We start from the raw sequence: 18,140 nt of genomic DNA on the forward strand, positions 1-18,140 counted from the left end.
GTTGACACATCTTCTTTGTTCTGGTCTTGGGTGAGAAATAAAGGCCTGAGAAAGAACTAAGTATTTAAATGTGGCTCTTCATTCCTTGGGTTAAGTAAGACTACATGGAGTTATAGGTAATAAGTCCCAAGAATTTTATAATTCTGCCTCGGGTCTGAAGTCAATCCTTACCCATAAAGATCAGGATTTGACCCAATGTGGGGACAGATTATTACAGATCTGCCTATTTTGGATTCTTGCACCTTCTTCTGATGATCTCATGTCCTATCTAGTCTGGCTATTCCTGTGTTCTGAAAACAAGCACTGACCAAGGAGTTTTGTTCAGCCTCATACCCCAAAGCTCCATTTTATTCTATCTATTTTACAGGTATCTCCTTACATTTATACCAGCAGAAACAATAACAAAAATCTGCCTCCCTGCTTCCATCACAGTGGAGTTACTGTGGACACTTCAGGACTGGGAAGAGCTCCCATACGTTTCCTCTATTTGCTCAAAGAGTAAAGTGAATAGCTTCTTCCAGGAGGTGGAGACCCTGCTATTGAACTCATTTCCCAAGACATTTCTGAGTACACACTCCATCACCTGAAATATATACTGTCAAAGGAAAACGGGGAAAGATGAGACACAAACCCAGCATTGCATTAAACTTAGGTTAAAAAAATTCTCAGCTTGGAAGATGCCCATTTACAGCAAACCTCTAAGCATAGCTTGATAACCCTGAGGCACTGACGGAACTGGTGGATGGCTGTCTGTCATCACACATCCCGTGATGAAACAGAAAGGGGGTTGAAGGGCAGGCAGTTGGGTGCTCCTTTTCTTCTAATCTCTAGCATTTACTTCTCTCGCCCCTCTCTTTAGTTAACAACATCAAATACATGCATTAGCAGTTCTTGTGGACACTGGCTTAGATATAAGGAAGCCAAGCAGTTGGGTGTTATCGTGATCCTAGGATCATTGACTCCAGTACTTCTGAGTCCCTTCCTTTCTCCATGTAAGCATTTCCTGTGGCTGTTATAAGGATATTGCATGCTTAGAAATGGGAGGTTTCATCAACCTTGCAGTCCATGTGAGAGAAGAGATGTCTACATCCTAGCCCTTGCTATAAAAAGCTAGAAAACCATTTTATTTCCTGCTCATACTTCTATAAACATATTATGTGTATTGCTATTGTGCTTAGGAGTTCTAATCGCAGATTAGGTCCTTACTGACCTAAGTGCTGTACAAACATAGACTACAGAGACAGTCCCCACTCTAGATAGTTTACAAGGTAAATGAGCCCAGCGACAATGGATAGATGCAGCCAGGGAAACTAAAGTAACAAAACGGCACTGGTCAGTATGATGGATACTGGACTCAGCACACCTGTGACATAACTATTGCCAATTTTTCTATAGGCATCAAGGCAGAGAAATTTTAAAGAATGATTTCAAAGAGGATTGTGAGGTAAGAGAGAAGGGGTATCAGAGAATAAAAGAAAGGACAAAGGGGGAGGCAGAAAGTATTCTTGTGAGCTAGATAACTTATTTGGAGACCACAGCAAATGCCTTGATGAATGGCCTGTTGATCTGTCACCAAAACTGTTCTGGGGAAAAGTGCTCAAAAGCAGATCGCACGCGCGTGCTCTCTCTCTCTCTCTCTCTCTCTCTGACTACTCCCTTCCTTTCCCTGTCCTGTGAGAGTGCTGCTCTTGCAGAACTTCCCCCCCCTTCCCACCAAGTGAAGGAAGATCCAAAAGAAGTCAGCCGAAGTAGCTGATGACTGGCTGCAGAGTGCCTATGCCTTCCAGCCTTCCTGTCAATAGTCACAGCAGTGAACCAGGATGTCCCATCTGGGGTCCTGTCACCTGGAAGATCTGCCTCCCCCACAGGGCAGACACAGGCATAGGCAAACCGGGTTGCTGCCCAGACAGAAAAGAGGCCTAAAACTGGTATTTTAAAAATTATTATTATTATTATTATCATTATCTCCGGAGAAGGGGGGCCTGATGCTAAAAATCTCCTGGGGCTGCCAGAAGTCTAGGTACAGTCCTGCTCCCCCACAAGACTTTCTTCCAGGGACAGCATCTGATAAATAAGGCATGACAGGTGTTACAATTTTTGAAAGGTCTTCAGTTTTAAAAAAACTGTGATTTCCATGTAATTCTAGGAATCCAGGAGTTAGAGTTTTAATTAAATCACCCTGTTGCAAGATTCATTATGTAAATCTGAACAGAGGTAACTCTGAGAGAAAGGTGTGTACCTCACGTAAAATAGGGTGTGAATTTTTTTCAAACTAGTCAGGAGAGAAACCTGTCCTTTGCTTTATTGTTGCTCTCACTCTTCAAATGAAGGTGAACAGAGAATTAATTCAAAAAAAAAAAAAAAAAAAAGTCCTGTAAAAACCAGTTCTGAGAGCAAGAGAGATGGTTTCAGTCAGGGGTCCTGTCCTGGGGCCCTTAAGGGTGTCAGGAAACACTTTTGGTTATAAAGTGAAAATGAGTCCCTGGTGACTTCTGACAGCAGGGATGCTGCTACTTCTGCAGCTTCCCACTGATCCCAGCAGTCCCTGAAGCAGCTCTGGTATGAGCCAGGGATGCTCTAAGAAGATTGTGCTTTTTGCAGCTGTTTACCAGTGCCTTCAGCTATATTACAGGTTTGTTTTTGGTTTTTTAATTTTTCCATATTCCAAGCCAAATTAGTCAATAAATTCCAAATCCAAGAGTCAGTCCAGAACCGTAAGTGGCCCTATTACTGGTAAATGTCCTCCACCCCCATCTAAGGCTTTGGAAACATCCGAAGCCCTTGGCGGGCATCCTACTTACAGGCCCAAGCCCAGAGGCTTGGGATTCAGATGCCCGTGAGTCTTCCTCAGCTGTAAGACCCCAGAGGCAAGCCAGGGAGGAGTCTCCCATTTCCATAAAGTGGGCTTAAAGCCAAAACCTTCCCACTCCAGCAGTTAAGTGGGAGGTTTACTATACATTAACTTGGCAGGTACTATCCCTGTGCCAGGAGAATGATCTTCCCCAGTGTGGCTGGGAAGACCACCTCTGTACTTGCAGTGTTTCCCTTCCCAGTCAGCTATATTACAGGTGGATGAGCAAATCCATGTTTCTGTTGAGCTGTGGGTGATCCAAGTTCAACAGGTAAGGAGCGTGCAAACAAAGGCAACTGGCAAAGGGTGACTCTCTTATTTCACATGGTCACCTTGAGTAGCCTCCAAAAGGACAAAAGATGGAGAAACTGAGAATCAACAGTTGATTTCAAATTCCTAGTCCCTGCTCTAACATGCACCAGCTGCCTCCCTAATGAGGACAATCGGAACACAACACTCTCCAGCCACTGGCTTGACATTCTTTTCCCAGTTCTACACCAGGAGCTGTGATTTGAGAATGACCAAACAGGGAGCCTGGGGCAGACTGTCTGTCCCCATGCACTGATTACAGCTAGGGCTGTGCAAAACAGCACTATTGTTTTGACTTCCCTCTTGCCTTTTCAAGGGGACAGTGTTTCGTTTTGAGTTTTGTTTAGTTTTGCAACCATTGTTCCGTTTTGTTTCATCAAAACTCTTTCACTGTGTCAACATTGTTTTGACATTTTGCCCATAGGCTATAATGGGGAAGCACAAAACTGCCTATAACTTTTTGTCCTTTCATGCTTGATTCCAAAAAAAAAAAAAAAAAAAATCAAACAGCAGGGAGGGTAGCCCCTGCTGAGGCCACAAAGCCTGTCAAGTTTCAAGGAGATGGGTGGAGGGATTTCTGGGAAACTGTACCTCAAGCTGCAGACAAGCAAAACTTGTGACATGTGACTGTGTGTGTTAAGCCACAGCTATTTTTCTGTCCCTCCTGCAGAGCACTAGGATTGGAAGGGACCTCAGGGAAGGCTCACAGTCACTGGTCAGCTGCGCAGTAAATATCAGAGCAGTTCTTCCCCCTCCCTCTCCTTACTTTGTTTCCCTGCAAGCAAGCCCAGTTTTGAAACTCAAAACATTTTTGACTGCCCTCATTTCATTTCAAGGCTGTTTTGAAGACCTTCATTTCATTTTGATTTCACTGTTTTGAGCTTGAAACATGTCAAAACGAAACACCTGGCAAAATTTTGCATAGCCCTAGTTATAGCCTCCTGGCGCTTTTTTTTTTTTTTTTTTTTTAGTGCCATGTCAGGCCCCAAAGCTCAGAGGGTCCAGTGGAACCACACTGCAGATACAGTGAATTACCTGTGAATGAATTGGTTCAGGAGGGTGAGAGAGAGGGATTTGCTGCTGAGATGTCAGGTTTGCTGAGCTGATTTCCTAATGCGTCATTGATGCATTCAGAAAAGCAAAGCCAAAGCCCAGCACTGACATGGTGAAGCAGGGAAAAGCTGCAGTGTGGATGTTTTCTATGCACAGTCCTCCCTATAGCCATTGTTTTCTTCATCCACTAACCCTGCCTCTTGTCTGCCTTCTCCCCCACTCACTCCACTGTCCATGACATTGCTGTTTTTCACATTACTGTGGTGCCTGGGAGCTGTAGTCATAAATCAGGACCCTGCTTTGCCATGTGCTATCTAATCCGAGGTAAGAGACAATCTCTGCCACAAAGTTTACAGACAAGGGGCAGGAGATGGATCCAGAGATGGAGGAGTACAAAGACAGGGAGATGGCCTTAGTTAGCTTGATTGGGAATAATTGCAGCATATCAATAGCCTATTGGTGACTAGTGCCTCCTGAGACTTTTGTGGATGTTTATAAAAGTTCCTCCCAGGCATAATGGAGGTACATGGAAGAAAGCCCAAAGGTGCTTGCCAGAAGATCTAACAGTGGGTGATAGACTGATATCTTGTGTTGACTGGAGGTGGCAGCTGACATTTTGATGCTAAATGAGATGATGGGCAAGGTGTGAAGACAAGTAACTTACATTTGATGCTATAGAATGTAACAGAGTTGTTTAATCCCTCATCAACCTTATCAATCAATGACATTCCTCCCTGCAGGAAAGACTCACTAGGCATCCCCCAGATCAATCCCTTCCCATATATCTATCCTTCTTATTTATGCTTCTGGAGCCAGTGTTTAGTTAAAGTGACAGTGTTAGGATCTAAGCCCACTGGACTTGATATTTCATAAATTAAGACACTAGGCTGGCACTCAGGTAATCTCAGGGTGCCTATACACGTCCAGGGAGGCTGCTCTGACGTGCTGTAATTACAGCATATCAGAGCAGACTCTATTTAATCAACTTCAGATTCCAGTGTATCAGCATCTTTGCCCTGAAAAATTGTGGCAGAGGCACTTTAACTAAAGCTCTTTTGGCAAGCTTTAAAGTGCCCCTGCTGCCATTTTTCAGCATGGGGATGCATGATGCTCTGAGCACTTTACTTAGAGTAGCTCTTGGAGCCACTCTAATTAAAGCACCCATCCCCCACTTCCAGAGCACGTCTATAAATGCCCTCAGTTCCCAGTTCTGCCACAGGCTACCCGTGTGCAGGGTTCAAATTATACTTTGATACTTGGCTGTGGGGGGGGGGGAATGTAACTGGTAAATTGATTAACAAGTCCACCTGTGTGAATGAGCAATCCGATTGGAGACCTCCCCCCAGGTTATTATTTTCAAATCTTAGGAGGGGCTCGGGTGAGCTGAGCCCCACCATTAATTTTCACTCTGCCTGTGTGATTTGTTAAATCACTTAATGCCTCAATTCCTTATTTCTAAAATGGGGTAATTCTTCTTTTGTCTATCCATGTAAGCTCTGTTGGGTATGGACTATGTTTTACTATGGGTCTGGGTATAGCCTATATAAATGAGACTGTAATTGTGGTTTGGGCCTCCCAAAATTAATGTGATCTAAATAACAGATTTATGTGAGTGCTTTTATATTAAATTCTATCAGTAGAGCTCTCTGGCCTGAATGCCATGGGTTCTTTTATTTATAAAGCTTTTGATATGTGGGTCTGTTAACCTCTGGCTCCTTGACAGGCATGTCACAAGACATGAACATGTATAACTATTTCCCTGAGATACTGTTCTGTTCCTCCTATCAGAACAACTGTACAGTCTAATGAAATGATGATGCCCCAATGTTTGTATGCTCCAGTACCTGAAAATTCTCAACTTCAACATTGTGTGAAGTCCTGTGTTTATCTGCCAGACGGTCCAGAATTCTGCAGGCTTGCTTCCAATTGTCTAGATTTTCAACCACCTGGTTTACGGCAACCATGACTCTCCTCCCATGAAAACGCACCAGTGGATTTGCCTGCAGGTTGCCTTCAGTTGGGATGGTCTTGAAGTATTTTTTTGTCTCGGGATAATCTGTGAAGAGCCTTTATTGGGAAGACACTAATAGTGATTGAAATTCACAAATTAACAAAACACACCCAGTGCTTGCTGTAAGGAAGACAATGAGATACATATGCAAAAGTATAGGCAATAATTGCACCAGCAAAATAATATACTAATCCACTTAATGTAATATGGATTTTGGAAAGTGGCCCACTCCATTTCTGTTAAAGTGGCACTATTCAATAACATTCTCTTCCCTCTTTCATCGCAGACCCTTCTTTCTTGAAAGAAAGATGGGATTAGCAGCAAGCCTTCCAAAAATAGACGGTCATGCAGTCCCAATAGACAGCATCAGGACTCGGGAATATCTTATCTTGGCCTCAGTGGTCATGCTGGATGGACGCCATTTACTTACTAGTCTTATTAGTCTTGTGCTGTATGAGATTGTGCAGTAATGACTCTAAGATCCAAGTAGTAGGACCAGCTTTTTGCTTGTTTGCATGGCTAGAACCAGGGAAGTATGTGGCCATGCAGTATACCACCCCTTCTGCACAAAGATATTATCCTCCTCCCCTGCATCTAAGTTCTCAAGGAAAAACAACACAATAAGCATAGATATTTTCTCCAGTGTAAACAACAGGTAAGATTTCAGTGGATGGAATCGAGCTACCTCGGCAGAAGCTTGGCCAAGATACAGTGGTCAATCTTCCTACTATTGTAAACAGTGGCACAGGAATGGTCAGGGTCCTAATTTTACTTTTCTTATGAAGAATGGGTTCTCCATCAGCACTTTATGCCAGCACGGGTTTGTGGCGGGCAGATCGTGCCTGACCAATCTAGTCTCTTTCTATGACCAGGTTACGAAATGCCTGGACACAGGAGGAGGGGTGGATGTCGTATACTTAGACTTCAGGAAGGCCTTCGATACGGTATCCCACCCCATACTGGTGAACAAGTTAAGAGGTTGTGATGTGGATGACTGCACGGTCCGGTGGGTGGCGAATTGGCTAGAGGGTCGCACCCAGAGAGTCGTGGTGGAAGGGTCAGTCTCGACCTGGAAGGGTGTGGGCAGTGGGGTCCTGCAGGGCTCGGTCCTTGGACCGATTACTCTTTAATGTCTTCATCAGTGACTTGGACGAGGGAGTCGAATGTACTCTGTCCAAGTTTACAGATGACACAAAGCTATGGGGAGAAGTGGACACGCTGGAGGGCAGGGAACAGCTGCAGGCAGACCTGGACAGGTTGGACAAGTGGGCAGAAAACAACAGGATGCAGTTCAACAAGGAGAAATGCAAAGTGCTGCACCTAGGGAGGAAGAATGTCCAGCACACCTACAGCCTAGGGAATGACCTGCTGGGTGGCACAGAGGTGGAAAGGGATCTTGGAGTCCTAGTGGACTCCAAGATGAACATGAGCCGGCAGTGTGACGAAGCCATCAGAAAAGCCAATGGCACTTTATCGCGCATCAGCAGATGCATGACGAATAGGTCCAAGGAGGTGATACTTCCCCTCTATAGGGCGCTGGTCAGACTACAGTTGGAGTACTGCGTGCAGTTCTGGGTGCCACACTTCAAGAAGGATACGGATAACCTGGAGAGGGTCCAGAGAAGGGCAACTCGTATGGTCAAGGGCCTGCAGACCAAGCCCTACGAGGAGAGACTAGAGAAACTCAACCTTTTCAGCCTCTGCAAGAGAAGGTTGAGAGGCGACCTTGTGGCTGCCTATAAGTTCATCACAGGGGCACAGAAGGGAATTGGTGAGGATTTATTCACCAAGGCGCCCCCGGGGGTTACAAGAAACAATGGCCACAAGCTAGCAGAGAGCAGATTTAGATTGGACATTAGGAAGAACTTCTTCACAGTTCGAGTGGCCAAGGTCTGGAACGGGCTCCCAAGGGAGGTGGTGCTCTCCCCTACCCTGGGGGTCTTCAAGAGGAGGTTAGATGAGTATCTAGCTGGGGTCATCTAGACCCAGCACTCCTTCCTGCTTATGCAGGGGGTTGGACTTGATGATCTATTGAGGTCCCTTCCGACCCTAAAATCTATGAATATTACTTTGTGCAGCATTTGGTTGTTTTTTTGTTTTTGTTTTGTTTTTGTTTTTGTTTGAGTCTCCCAGCTGAGTGCTGACTGGGTTACAGTCTGTGGCAGGTAAGGAAGATCCAGCCTTTTCAGCCACCATTGGCCTTTGGTCCCACTTTGCTGGCAGAGGCTTTTGGAGGGAAATAAGCAGTCTGAGGGTTTCAACTCCATTTAGTATAACTGTTTAATGACTGTTGGGTTTTATCCCACTAGTCACTGTTGCCTGTATGGTTCTGACCTCCACATAAAAGGCATGTGGTCTTCTGGGAGTGTTCATCTATCCTTAATTCCTCAAGGGAAGCTGGGTTTGGACTTCTGGCTTTCTTTCCAGTTTTGCTCAATTTGTGGTGGTGGTGGTGTTGTTTTGTTGGGGGTTTTTTGGTGTGGTGTTTTTTGATCCTCTGTCAAACTGTGCCTTTTCACTACTGTTCAGAAACCATGGCTTAGAGGGTACAGTCATGAAAGTTCCTTAACTGGCATATTCAAATGACTGCAGGCATGTCTCTCCATTCTACTTGTTGCTATAGCAATTAGTAGGGGTGCACTGACAGATTTGTGGGGGGGGGGGTAACACCTGCATAATTTCACAAGGAAGAAGCAACTTTGACCACCTGAAATCTGAGATTCTGCCTCCTGCCTTTGTTCAAGGTAATTTGCATTATTGCAGAGCCTCACAAGAGAGCTGAGGGACACCTTACCAGATAAGAACTGCCTGCCCAGAGGAGTACGCCATCTATTGACTCCTCTGTGAAATCCTATGAAATATGAACTTTCATTTCTACCCACAAGAACTTTTACCATCTTTTCTGTGATGACTGATGTAGGGTGTTTGCATGGGTGACTGGTGCCAGATTGCGATTGGCTGCAGGGAGACTCCTCCCCCACATCAACAGATGTGGGGGGTCCTCCAGTGGCCAGTCACCGAGCGCAGAGCCACCAGCGGTGAAACTGGTGAAATCAGAAGTGCGCTTCTGCCAGCACTTCCAGTTTTGCAGCTGGCACTTCCATGGCCAATCTCAGGGGGTGCATGTGCACCCGCATGCACTTCCTATGTGTTGCCAATGGGTGTTTGTGCCCCAAAGCTTGCAGTTAAAGATTTTTTTGTTTTTTGCAAAAATCTAGCTGGTCTAATAAAGACATTGCCTCTACCACTGGCCCTGATTTGCTTTTTCCTCTAGTAACTAGCATTACCAGCACTTTATAAAGGCTACATTATAGAGGTGAATAAATAAACTATATGAATTCATACACTGTACTACCATTATCAGGCAAGAAAAGATCCAACCTGGACTTACTTTCAGTGTGTCTCTGATTTCAAAAATTCCAGTTTGCTTTTGAAAAGTTATGTTTGGAAGATTCTGCTTTGATCTGATGCTGCAAGCTATGAATGAAACTGCATTGTGGGACCAGCATTAGATATACCACATTTTCTCAAATACAATGGGCACCTTTAACTCAAAAACCAGCTGCTGAAAATTTGGGTGGGCATTGTATACGAGAAATATAGTAAGAACTGGTTCTGCCACTTACCTAATGAAACTGAAAGTGGGACTGTCCAACTAGTGGACTGCATACGGCCTGCAAGGGGCTAATAGGCAGTCCATGGGCTCCTGTTCAGCCACTACTCCCCTCAGTTAGGATTGCCATATGTCCAAGCTTTACTGGACATGTCCTCTTCTTTAGCCCCCTGTTCTCCTGTCTGGGTGGGTTTTTAAAATGCAAGCAAATGTCAAGGCTTTTCCTCTGCCTGGCTTGGCTGCTTGGGGCTGGGAGCAGTGGGGGAAGGTGACTGGCTTTTGGGGGATCATGTGCTCTGCACATGGGCCCTGCAACTGCTCACAAGTAAGAGACACACAGGGAGAAAGTGTGTGTGTGTGTGTGTGTGTGTGTGTGTGTGTGTGTGTGTGTGTGCACGCTCACCTCTGTGTGTATGTGGGCTGGGGGGCAGGGAGCTCCAGATTGGGAGTTCGGGGCACAAGTAGGGGGCTGTGAATCGGGAGTCACTGGCAGGCCTGGGGGGGTGGGGTACAGTGGGTCAGGAGTGAGAGGCAGCAGCAGGGGTGGGGGACCTATGGCTTAGGAGTGAGGGGCAGAGGCAGGGTATGGGCATATCACTGTCCCACCCCCACAATGGTATACCCCTTTCCCCAGCCCCCCCTACAAGTGTCCTCTTTTTTTGATACTGGAAATATGGTAACCCTACCTCTGCTTCTAATGCTGTGGTGGCCAGGGGCTCCAAGCTCCCCCTTCCTCACTGGTTTCTCCTCCCTGCCCCTACTCCTGGGAGTAGGGGAGTGCAACAAGAGGGGGCTGAGCTATTCATGCTGCATGCATAGCACAGCTGCCCCTCCCCCTCTTGCCCTGCCTCCTCCCCATTGCTCTGTCTGCAGAAGCAGCCAGGATCTCCCTATGGGCACATCCGCATATGCACTTTCAGTAGTACAAATAGGAGCAGCATAAATTTGCACTGGAGATTTGTGACCCTGCCTGAACATGCACTTTGGTGTGGAGCAAATTGTGTCACTTGGAGCAAACTGACCCTGCCCAGCTCCTCCTGGATTTGTAGCAGGAGCTGGCCCGGCCTAAGCTGTCCCCAGCAGTAGGCCTGTGTGACGTGGCTAGTATTGACTTTGGATTCGGGCAATTCAGGGGACAGCGATTTGATTTGGTGATTTGAATCACTGTCCCAAATCGATTCAGCCAAATCTGATTTGGAGGTTCAGCTGCTGCCAAACTGGCTGAATCTCTGAATCAGACAGGTCCCATCCCCCACCTGCTCTGCCAGTCTTGTCAGTGGCTGCCATGCCTAGGCCCAGCTCCTGGCTCTTAAAAACCCCCCCAAAAAGCCCCAGAATCATCAGCTGCTGCCAGATTTGGGAGGAGGGGTCCCTGCTGCACTCCACTGCCCCACACAACATGGGGGGCTCTGCCATGAGCCTCCTGACCCCCTGCCTGCTCTCCCAGGCCCCCTGCCCCCCATAGCTGCCCCTCCTGGCCCCAGCTCCCAGGTTTGTTTGTTTGTTTTTTAAAAAGCCCCAGCCTCACTGGCTCCTGCCAGGTTGGGGGGGGGGGTGATACTCTGTCCCCCAGCTGGTGAGTGTGGGGCTCTTTTTCTCTTAAAGAGAGCCAGGAGCTGGGGCTGGGTAGGGCAGCCATGGTGAGGGGGCTAGGAGAGCAGGCAGGGGTCAGGAGACTCTCAGAGGGGCTGGGGGAGCAGGCAGGGGATGGGTTCTGGTAGGGGTCCCCCCATGGTCCCCTCCCCTAGCCCCCCCTCCACTTACCCCTCCCCCACCAGCATAGCATCTAGGTCCAGCTCCCTGCAGCAGTGAGCAGGGACTGCCTGGATCTCTGAAGCTCTCCAAATCTTCTGAATTGATTCAGATAGCTTTGAATCAATTCAGACCTTTTTATTGATCTCCTGATTTGATTTGGAGAGTTGGCTGCTAAATTAGGCCAAATCTCCCCTGAGTTGAATTGGCACCTGAAGCTTTGCACAGCCCTACCCAACAGTATAAAAAAGCTGCCCTGGTGAGCAGCTATGGGTTACTTGCCCTCAGGAGCTTCTGAGGCCGGGCCAGTTGGTATTTGGGGACACTAGCCTCTTCTGCCAGCTGAACTGCTGAAGCAGCCCTAACCTAGAACGGTCCCTGCACCCTCTACCCATGGCAGCAGTCTGGCAGTGGTGGCTATTGCCTGGCTCTCACCTGCTGCCACCTGTGACAACATCTACCCCCTTAGACCTGTGGCCACATGGCTGTGCACCTGCCAGACCCAGGTGGGGATTGCACAGCCACCTGGCCTGTGGTATGGGCACTGCAGCAGAGCCTTCTGCACTTCAAGGCCAGTTGCTAGTGGACCATATCTGCACAGTTGGCCTTTGGGCGACACTGCTGTTATGTCTTCTGGTGCCCCTTCTCTGCCACCAGGGCAGCTATTGTCCAGAAGAAGTGCTCATTGCGGTGGCCTACTTTAAACTGTCAGCGTCCTCTTGAATCCAATTGGTCCAGTCAGCCAACTCATCTGCACTCTAGCTGGGTCCCTGGTGCTGGCCAAGAGTAGGCTTCTCTGCCTGGGTCTTGCCATTTACCTCACCAGCAAAGATTCTGGTGCTTCCTGTTTAAAAATGGCAAATTCTCTGATAAAACCTCCCAATTCTCTCGTGTTTTATCGATATATTTACAAATTTAAAGCAATTTGGAAGCCTACTAGTGCCCCTATCATCATAATAAATGAATTCTAAATATCTATACACTTTGGTGTTTGCTTTTGGTTGTTTTATCACAGAAAAATCAGAGCTGCCCCTGCCCCCTTCACTCACCAAGATGTGGGGCACTGAGTAACACTGATATGCTGGTGTCCTGCCCCTGCCCTTACCCCTCACTCCCAACCCACAGCCCCTGCCTGCCCCCACTAGTTCCCTTGTGGCAGCAACTCTGTCCCAGCACCAGGACATGAGTTCAGCTGCAGCTGTCCCACCTGCTGCTTTGTAGTTCTGAGAGGTGCCAGTCCTTGCTATTCTGCTCCCGGGGCCTGGGCACAGGCCCCAGTGATCCCCATGCTGTTCCTGGGAAGCCCTTAACTGGAGCTCAGGGAGTGGACTAGGCAAGCCCCTTCCCTTCCAAGCTGGCCTCCCCCTGCACAGGCTGCTTTAGTGGGACAGGGGGGTTCTAAGCTGGGTTCTGGTGGCCTCTCTTACCAGAAGTGCTCCCCCACCCCCATCTTGTTCTCTCTCGCACATACCCCTGCTTCCACCTCCCTCCCTCCCCCCAGTGCATCACACACCCAAATAGTTCCTGGGAACAGGAGTACCCCCAGGATGGGGCTGCATGTCCCTGCACTGGTGGGGTCATGGGGCAGGGCTGCAGTATTGGAGTTTCCCCTGCAGCCATGGCTTCTGCCAGCAGGTCCCATCCTGTCCTGTCCAGGGGCTAGGCACACAGGGTGTAAGATATGTGGGGTTTGGGGGGGGTGTGGGGTTTGGGGGGGAATTGAGGGGTTTGTGGGTAGGTATAGGGTTTGTACCAGGTATGGGGCTTGTGCAGGGGTTTGGGGGTGGGGGTGTGGGAGGACTGGGTGGTGGGGGCTGTGAGGGGGGGGGGCTGTGTGGGTGGTGGAGACTGCTCAGGAGGGGTAAGTTCCCTGCTGCCCTCTGCATGGTGCACAGCCGCCCTGCCCTACATCAGCAGTAGGCATCAGGGTGCTCAGGACCCACTACTGACAGAGCCCCCCTGTGGCATGGTGCAACCCTGGCCTCCTGGAACTTGGCACCGGCTATGCCACATTGTTTGGGCCCAGCCCGGCCTGACTAGGGGCATGCACCTTCAGGTAGGACCAAGCCACCCAGGGCCCCTGGCAATGCATGCAGGAGCTGCATGTTCTTGGGTCGGGCTGGGTCCTGCCTCCATGGAGCTGGCCCTGCCTCACAGTGTGCAGGGCACTTGGAGGCAGGACCTGGCCCAGCCTGAGGGCATGTGGGTCTTGTGTGCAGTGCTGGGGGCCCTGGGTGACAACAAGAGTGGTCCAGTCCTACCCAAAGGCGCACACTCCTGGGCCGAGCTGGGCTCACACCATGTGGCACAGGCAGCACTGGGTCCTAGGCAGCTGGGGCTGCATCGTGCCATGGGGGGTCTCTGCCAGTAGCAGGCACTGAATGCCCCAATGGCTGATGCTGGTGCTGTGTGGGAGGCTGTGCACCATGCCAGAGGATGGTCAGGGGACCTACCCTCCTGAGCAGTTCCCCCACCCCCACAGTCCCCCTACCCTCACATCTCTGTTTACCAGAGACAGAGCCTGGATCCAAGACACTGCTGCAGCCTTGCCCGCTCCTATTTGCCCCAGCAGCAGGGGAAGGAGGTAGGGGAATAGGGTAGGCATAAAGATGCTCTGGCTGGGTGCCAGAGCATCTCTTTGGAGGACCCAGCCTCTGGTTGCTTCAGGGCATGCTCCAGGAGCATGTGCAGCACCACTTTTTTTTCAGTGTGTTTTTTTTCTTGATAGTGGGATTTCTTGGTATCAAAATTAGAGTCTGTACTGCAAATATGCAGTGCAGGGAACATTTTTTTCATTCCCAGCGTTCATCTTGTGGCATCTCCAAACTGATTTGAAATGCCACAACAGGCATGTACTCACTCTCCTGGATGTACCCAGTGGGTGAAATTAAGGTGAAGTAATAAACTCCAAAACTGTTTGAGCTGGAGTAAACTGCTCCCAGGTGCAGCATCTACACATGTACCCAAGACTACAGTAATTTGAGCTGGAGCAGGCTCAGGCTAGCAGGAGACATGGGGGCTCATCCCCAGTCTGGGTGGTGGCATCAAGTGATGAAGGAGCTGCCTGGGGCAGAGCTATGTGGCTAGGCAGCAGTCAGGAGTCTGCCTGGATAGACATTGAAGGGAAAGGCAAAGCAAGTGAACATGCTTTTTGTCTTATTTAAATTCATTCCAAACAGGCAAGCAGGCTACCTGGTATCATTGTCCACCCGGCCTTTCCACCCTTTACTTAAAAGTTTTAACTTACAATCTCTGGTTCTGGAATTTGAGGTGAACCTGAAGCTCATATTACTTGAAACCAAATTGTTCTCTGCAGGCTAGTAGAACTTTGAGAGAAAAACAGAACTTTCGATCCCAACAGGGGGTAATGCCCACAGGCTGCACTCTAGAAGCAGTAGAAATTTGGAGTAGGAGATTTCAGAAAAAAGGGAAGGTTTGAAAGCTTCCAGTGAAGGAAAACCAATAAATAAATAAATAAATAAATAAATAAAAATAAAAAAAAAAAACAAGCACATAGTGAATATAACTTATTTCAGAGGCAATTAAGGTCACTAAAAAGAATATGTATGCAGCAGTTATGCTTAGAAAAAAATGATTATAAAAGATATATTTCAGATAAACACAGAAGAAAACTATTTTATATCAGATTTCACACAAGGGTTTGTATTAAAATGACACAAATGATAGATAAGAACAAAGCTTTTGAATGTAATGACTTACTTAATCACAATTGATTTTCCATGCTCTTCTGGATTCTCAAATAACTTTGCCCAGGTACATCGGATATTCTTCTTATCAGCCTCAGTTAACAAAGCCATAGTGATGGCCAGGTATTTCCCTGTGGAAGTGATGGGAGCAGACAGACTATTATGTTACAAGTTGCAGCCCTTGCTCTTCAAGGAAGTCAAGTATTTTAGATGTAAGTACTCTGAGTAAAACCATACCTTGAGCAGGAGGGGCATCTTGGTGTTTACACATGGCTGGGAAAACTTACTTTCATTCTGTACTTTGCCACTTAAGAAGAGGCAGATATTGGATTTACTTCAGAAGAGAAAGTAGAGGTGAAAACACAAATAAGGAAGTATAAATGAGCTATTTCCCAACCAGGACTCTCCCTGGTCACTTCTGAATTTTAAAAGAAGGGCAAAATCTGTTCTTTTCAAACCCAAACCCCTCTGTAATAGAAAATATTCTTAGATGTACATTTTGGATGATATTTCACTATAATGGCCTTTCTATTGCTGGATTTTCTTCAGCCAAAATAATTAACATTCTGCATGGGCAGAGAGCATTGTAGGTAGTACAACATGAGTTAGAAGTGCTCTTCTGTTCTATACCAAGCTTCTGTCCTATTAGGCCACACTAGAAGCAGCTGAAAGGGAACTCAAATGTGAGCTTTTCAGCATGCCAGCAGGAAGCTGGAATTCCCATCAAGGGGCTTTCATGAGCCTGACTGACATTAGACACTAAACTTGTGTACCACTCTATCTTTAAGTGAAGTTACTGAAGTTACCAAGTAAACGAGAGATAGAAGGGAAATTGTATTAAAAATAACTTTAGAAAATGTGTTTAGTCTGTGTTAAGTCATTTCAGGAATTTATAAAACCAGGACCAGGCCTTAAAAGCCAGCTGCAATTGCAGTCAGTTCCTGGACCCATTCAAAATGTTGGGAATTCTGATTGACTCCAGTGATAGTGAGATTGTAGGGCAGAATGTGCTCTCTACCCTGATATGTAAGGAGTGACCCCATGAAAATTAAGTTACTGGAGAAATACTGAGGTGAAACCCCAGCTGAGGAGAAGAGATTAGGCCTTTGTGGTTCAGTGCTTGTGCTGGAGGTGTGCAGTATTGCCAACCCTACCATGCCAAAAATCATGAAACAAATGCTTTAAAAATCAAGAGAGTGGCATGTAAATTATAAGATGCTATTTTTGAAGAGTGTGTATGCTGGGGGGGGGGGGGGGCATTATTTGTGAAGGGGGGTCATTTGTGGGGATTGTGGGGGTGTGTGTGGTCCCTCAGGGAGCCCAGGGAGGGAGGGTCCCCACACACCCTTGCAGGATGCAGGGTACTGTGGGTCAGGAGTGAGAAGAAGCAGTAGGGCTGGGCAAGCTGTGGCTTGGAAGTGAGGCGTAGACAGAGACACACCCAGAGACACTGACAGAACCAGACAACACCCAACTGGTAAGTGGAGGGAAAGGGGTGGGGGGAAAGAAGAGGAGTGGGGGGAAATCAAGGTCCCTGTGGTGAAGGAGGAAGTGGGGCATGAGCAGGGACAGGGGTGAACGGTGCCCTGGGGCCAGGGCACATTGTACAGAGATGCGGGGGGAAGGGCATGGCAGGCAGCAATGGCATCATGAGGCTGAGCTCCTGGGGCAAGGCAGTGGGGCACAAAGCCCCAACCTGCAGCGGGCAGCCCGTCTCTGCCCTGTGGGTGGCATGTGCCCCCATGCATCTCCTGGGGATGTGTGCTGCTCTGGGGAGCTGTGCCCATCCCCCACAGATCTCTGGATGACCCACCTGGCCCTGGGGCCCTATTTACCCCTGCTCCTGCCCCACTCCCTCCCTCACCACAGGGACCTTGATCTCACCCCCACCCCTTACCTATTCCCCTGCCCCTTTCCCTCCACTTACCAGCTGCGAAAATCCAGAGATATGAGGGTTGGATTGAGAGATAGCGAGCTGAAGTTATTTTGACTTTGAAATCCTGAGTCTTGCAATGGCTTTGTGACAGTTGGCATTGCTGGGTGTGTGACCCCTAGCTCCACCCAGATTGGCCCCTACAGAGGGAGGCTGGGGCCATAGCTTAGCTCTTGTTCTCTGCACACAGCAGGGAACAATACTGATATTGGGGCTTCAACTTGAAGGGGGAAAGGTTGATGATGTCCAGACCCTCCTTGAGCAACCTGGTATAGCAGAGCAGTCCTAGACCCAGTTGACCAGCCATGAGGACACAATGCCAAGCCCAGTCCTTCACCAGCCCGGCCAAAGCAGGACATAACATTTCAGGTTCAGGAAACAAGGGGTAAGAGTCACTGGCCTGCTTAGACTGTGGAGCTGGGGGCCTAGGTCTAGGCTGGGTTGCTCCCTATCCACCATCCTAGTCCCAGACTAGAGTGATTTACCCAGCCTTAATCCACACTATTGGCACCTCCAACTGACAGGGACTGCCTGGAAATGGAGGTTGCTGCCAGACTCTGGAAGTTTCCATCTGTGGAACTTGGGGGTAACCAACTGTTAGGGTGGGAAAGGTATGGAGGCAGGAGGGAAGGGTGGTGGAGGGAAAGAGGGAAGGGAGGGGAAGAGGAAAAGAAGTGTTAAAGGAAAAAGAGGGAGTAGCAACGATTGAAGGAAGAGAAGAAAGTAGGGAGAGGGTAAGGGTCTAAAACAGAATGAGAGTCTGGAGATAAAGAGAAAGAAAAGAGGTCAGAAGGGGAAAATATGGAGAGAGGAGGTCAGAGAGGGAAGAGAAAAGGGGCAGGGAAGTGACTGGGGAAGGGTATGGGGAAAAGACAGAGAAAGGGGAAGAAGGTGGGAAATGAGTGAGAAGG

At 48.1% G+C, this 18,140-nt stretch overlaps 1 protein-coding gene across 1 annotated transcript; it reads right to left on the minus strand.

Moving 5' to 3' along the window:
* Positions 1-301: 301 nt before the first annotated feature.
* On the minus strand, positions 302-17,793 carry LOC102559610 (hemoglobin subunit alpha-1). The gene is made up of 4 exons (XM_059716552.1): positions 17,224-17,793; positions 15,310-15,427; positions 6,058-6,280; positions 302-595 (listed from the first exon to the last, which is right to left on the minus strand). The coding sequence occupies exons 2-4, from the start codon at positions 15,405-15,407 to the stop codon at positions 452-454; spliced, it is 465 nt and encodes a 154-aa protein (XP_059572535.1). The 5' UTR covers positions 15,408-15,427; positions 17,224-17,793; the 3' UTR covers positions 302-451.
* Between the last annotated feature and the right edge of the window lie 347 nt (positions 17,794-18,140).

Source organism: Alligator mississippiensis, chromosome 13, assembly GCF_030867095.1.
Source record: "Alligator mississippiensis isolate rAllMis1 chromosome 13, rAllMis1, whole genome shotgun sequence".
NCBI classification, from domain to species: Eukaryota; Metazoa; Chordata; order Crocodylia; family Alligatoridae; genus Alligator; species Alligator mississippiensis.

Bases quoted from the DNA above. Each gene is read 5' to 3' on its own strand.
- LOC102559610 (XM_059716552.1), bottom strand. From the start codon at position 15,407: ATGGCTTTGTTAACTGAGGCTGATAAGAAGAATATCCGATGTACCTGG. The intron at 6,281-15,309 runs GTAAGTCATTAC...TTCCCAATAAAG, and splicing joins GGAAAATCAATTGTGATTAA to GCTCTTCACAGATTATCCCG. The intron at 596-6,057 runs GTACTGGAGCAT...TTCCTTTGACAG, and splicing joins TTGAAGTTGAGAATTTTCAG to TATATATTTCAGGTGATGGA.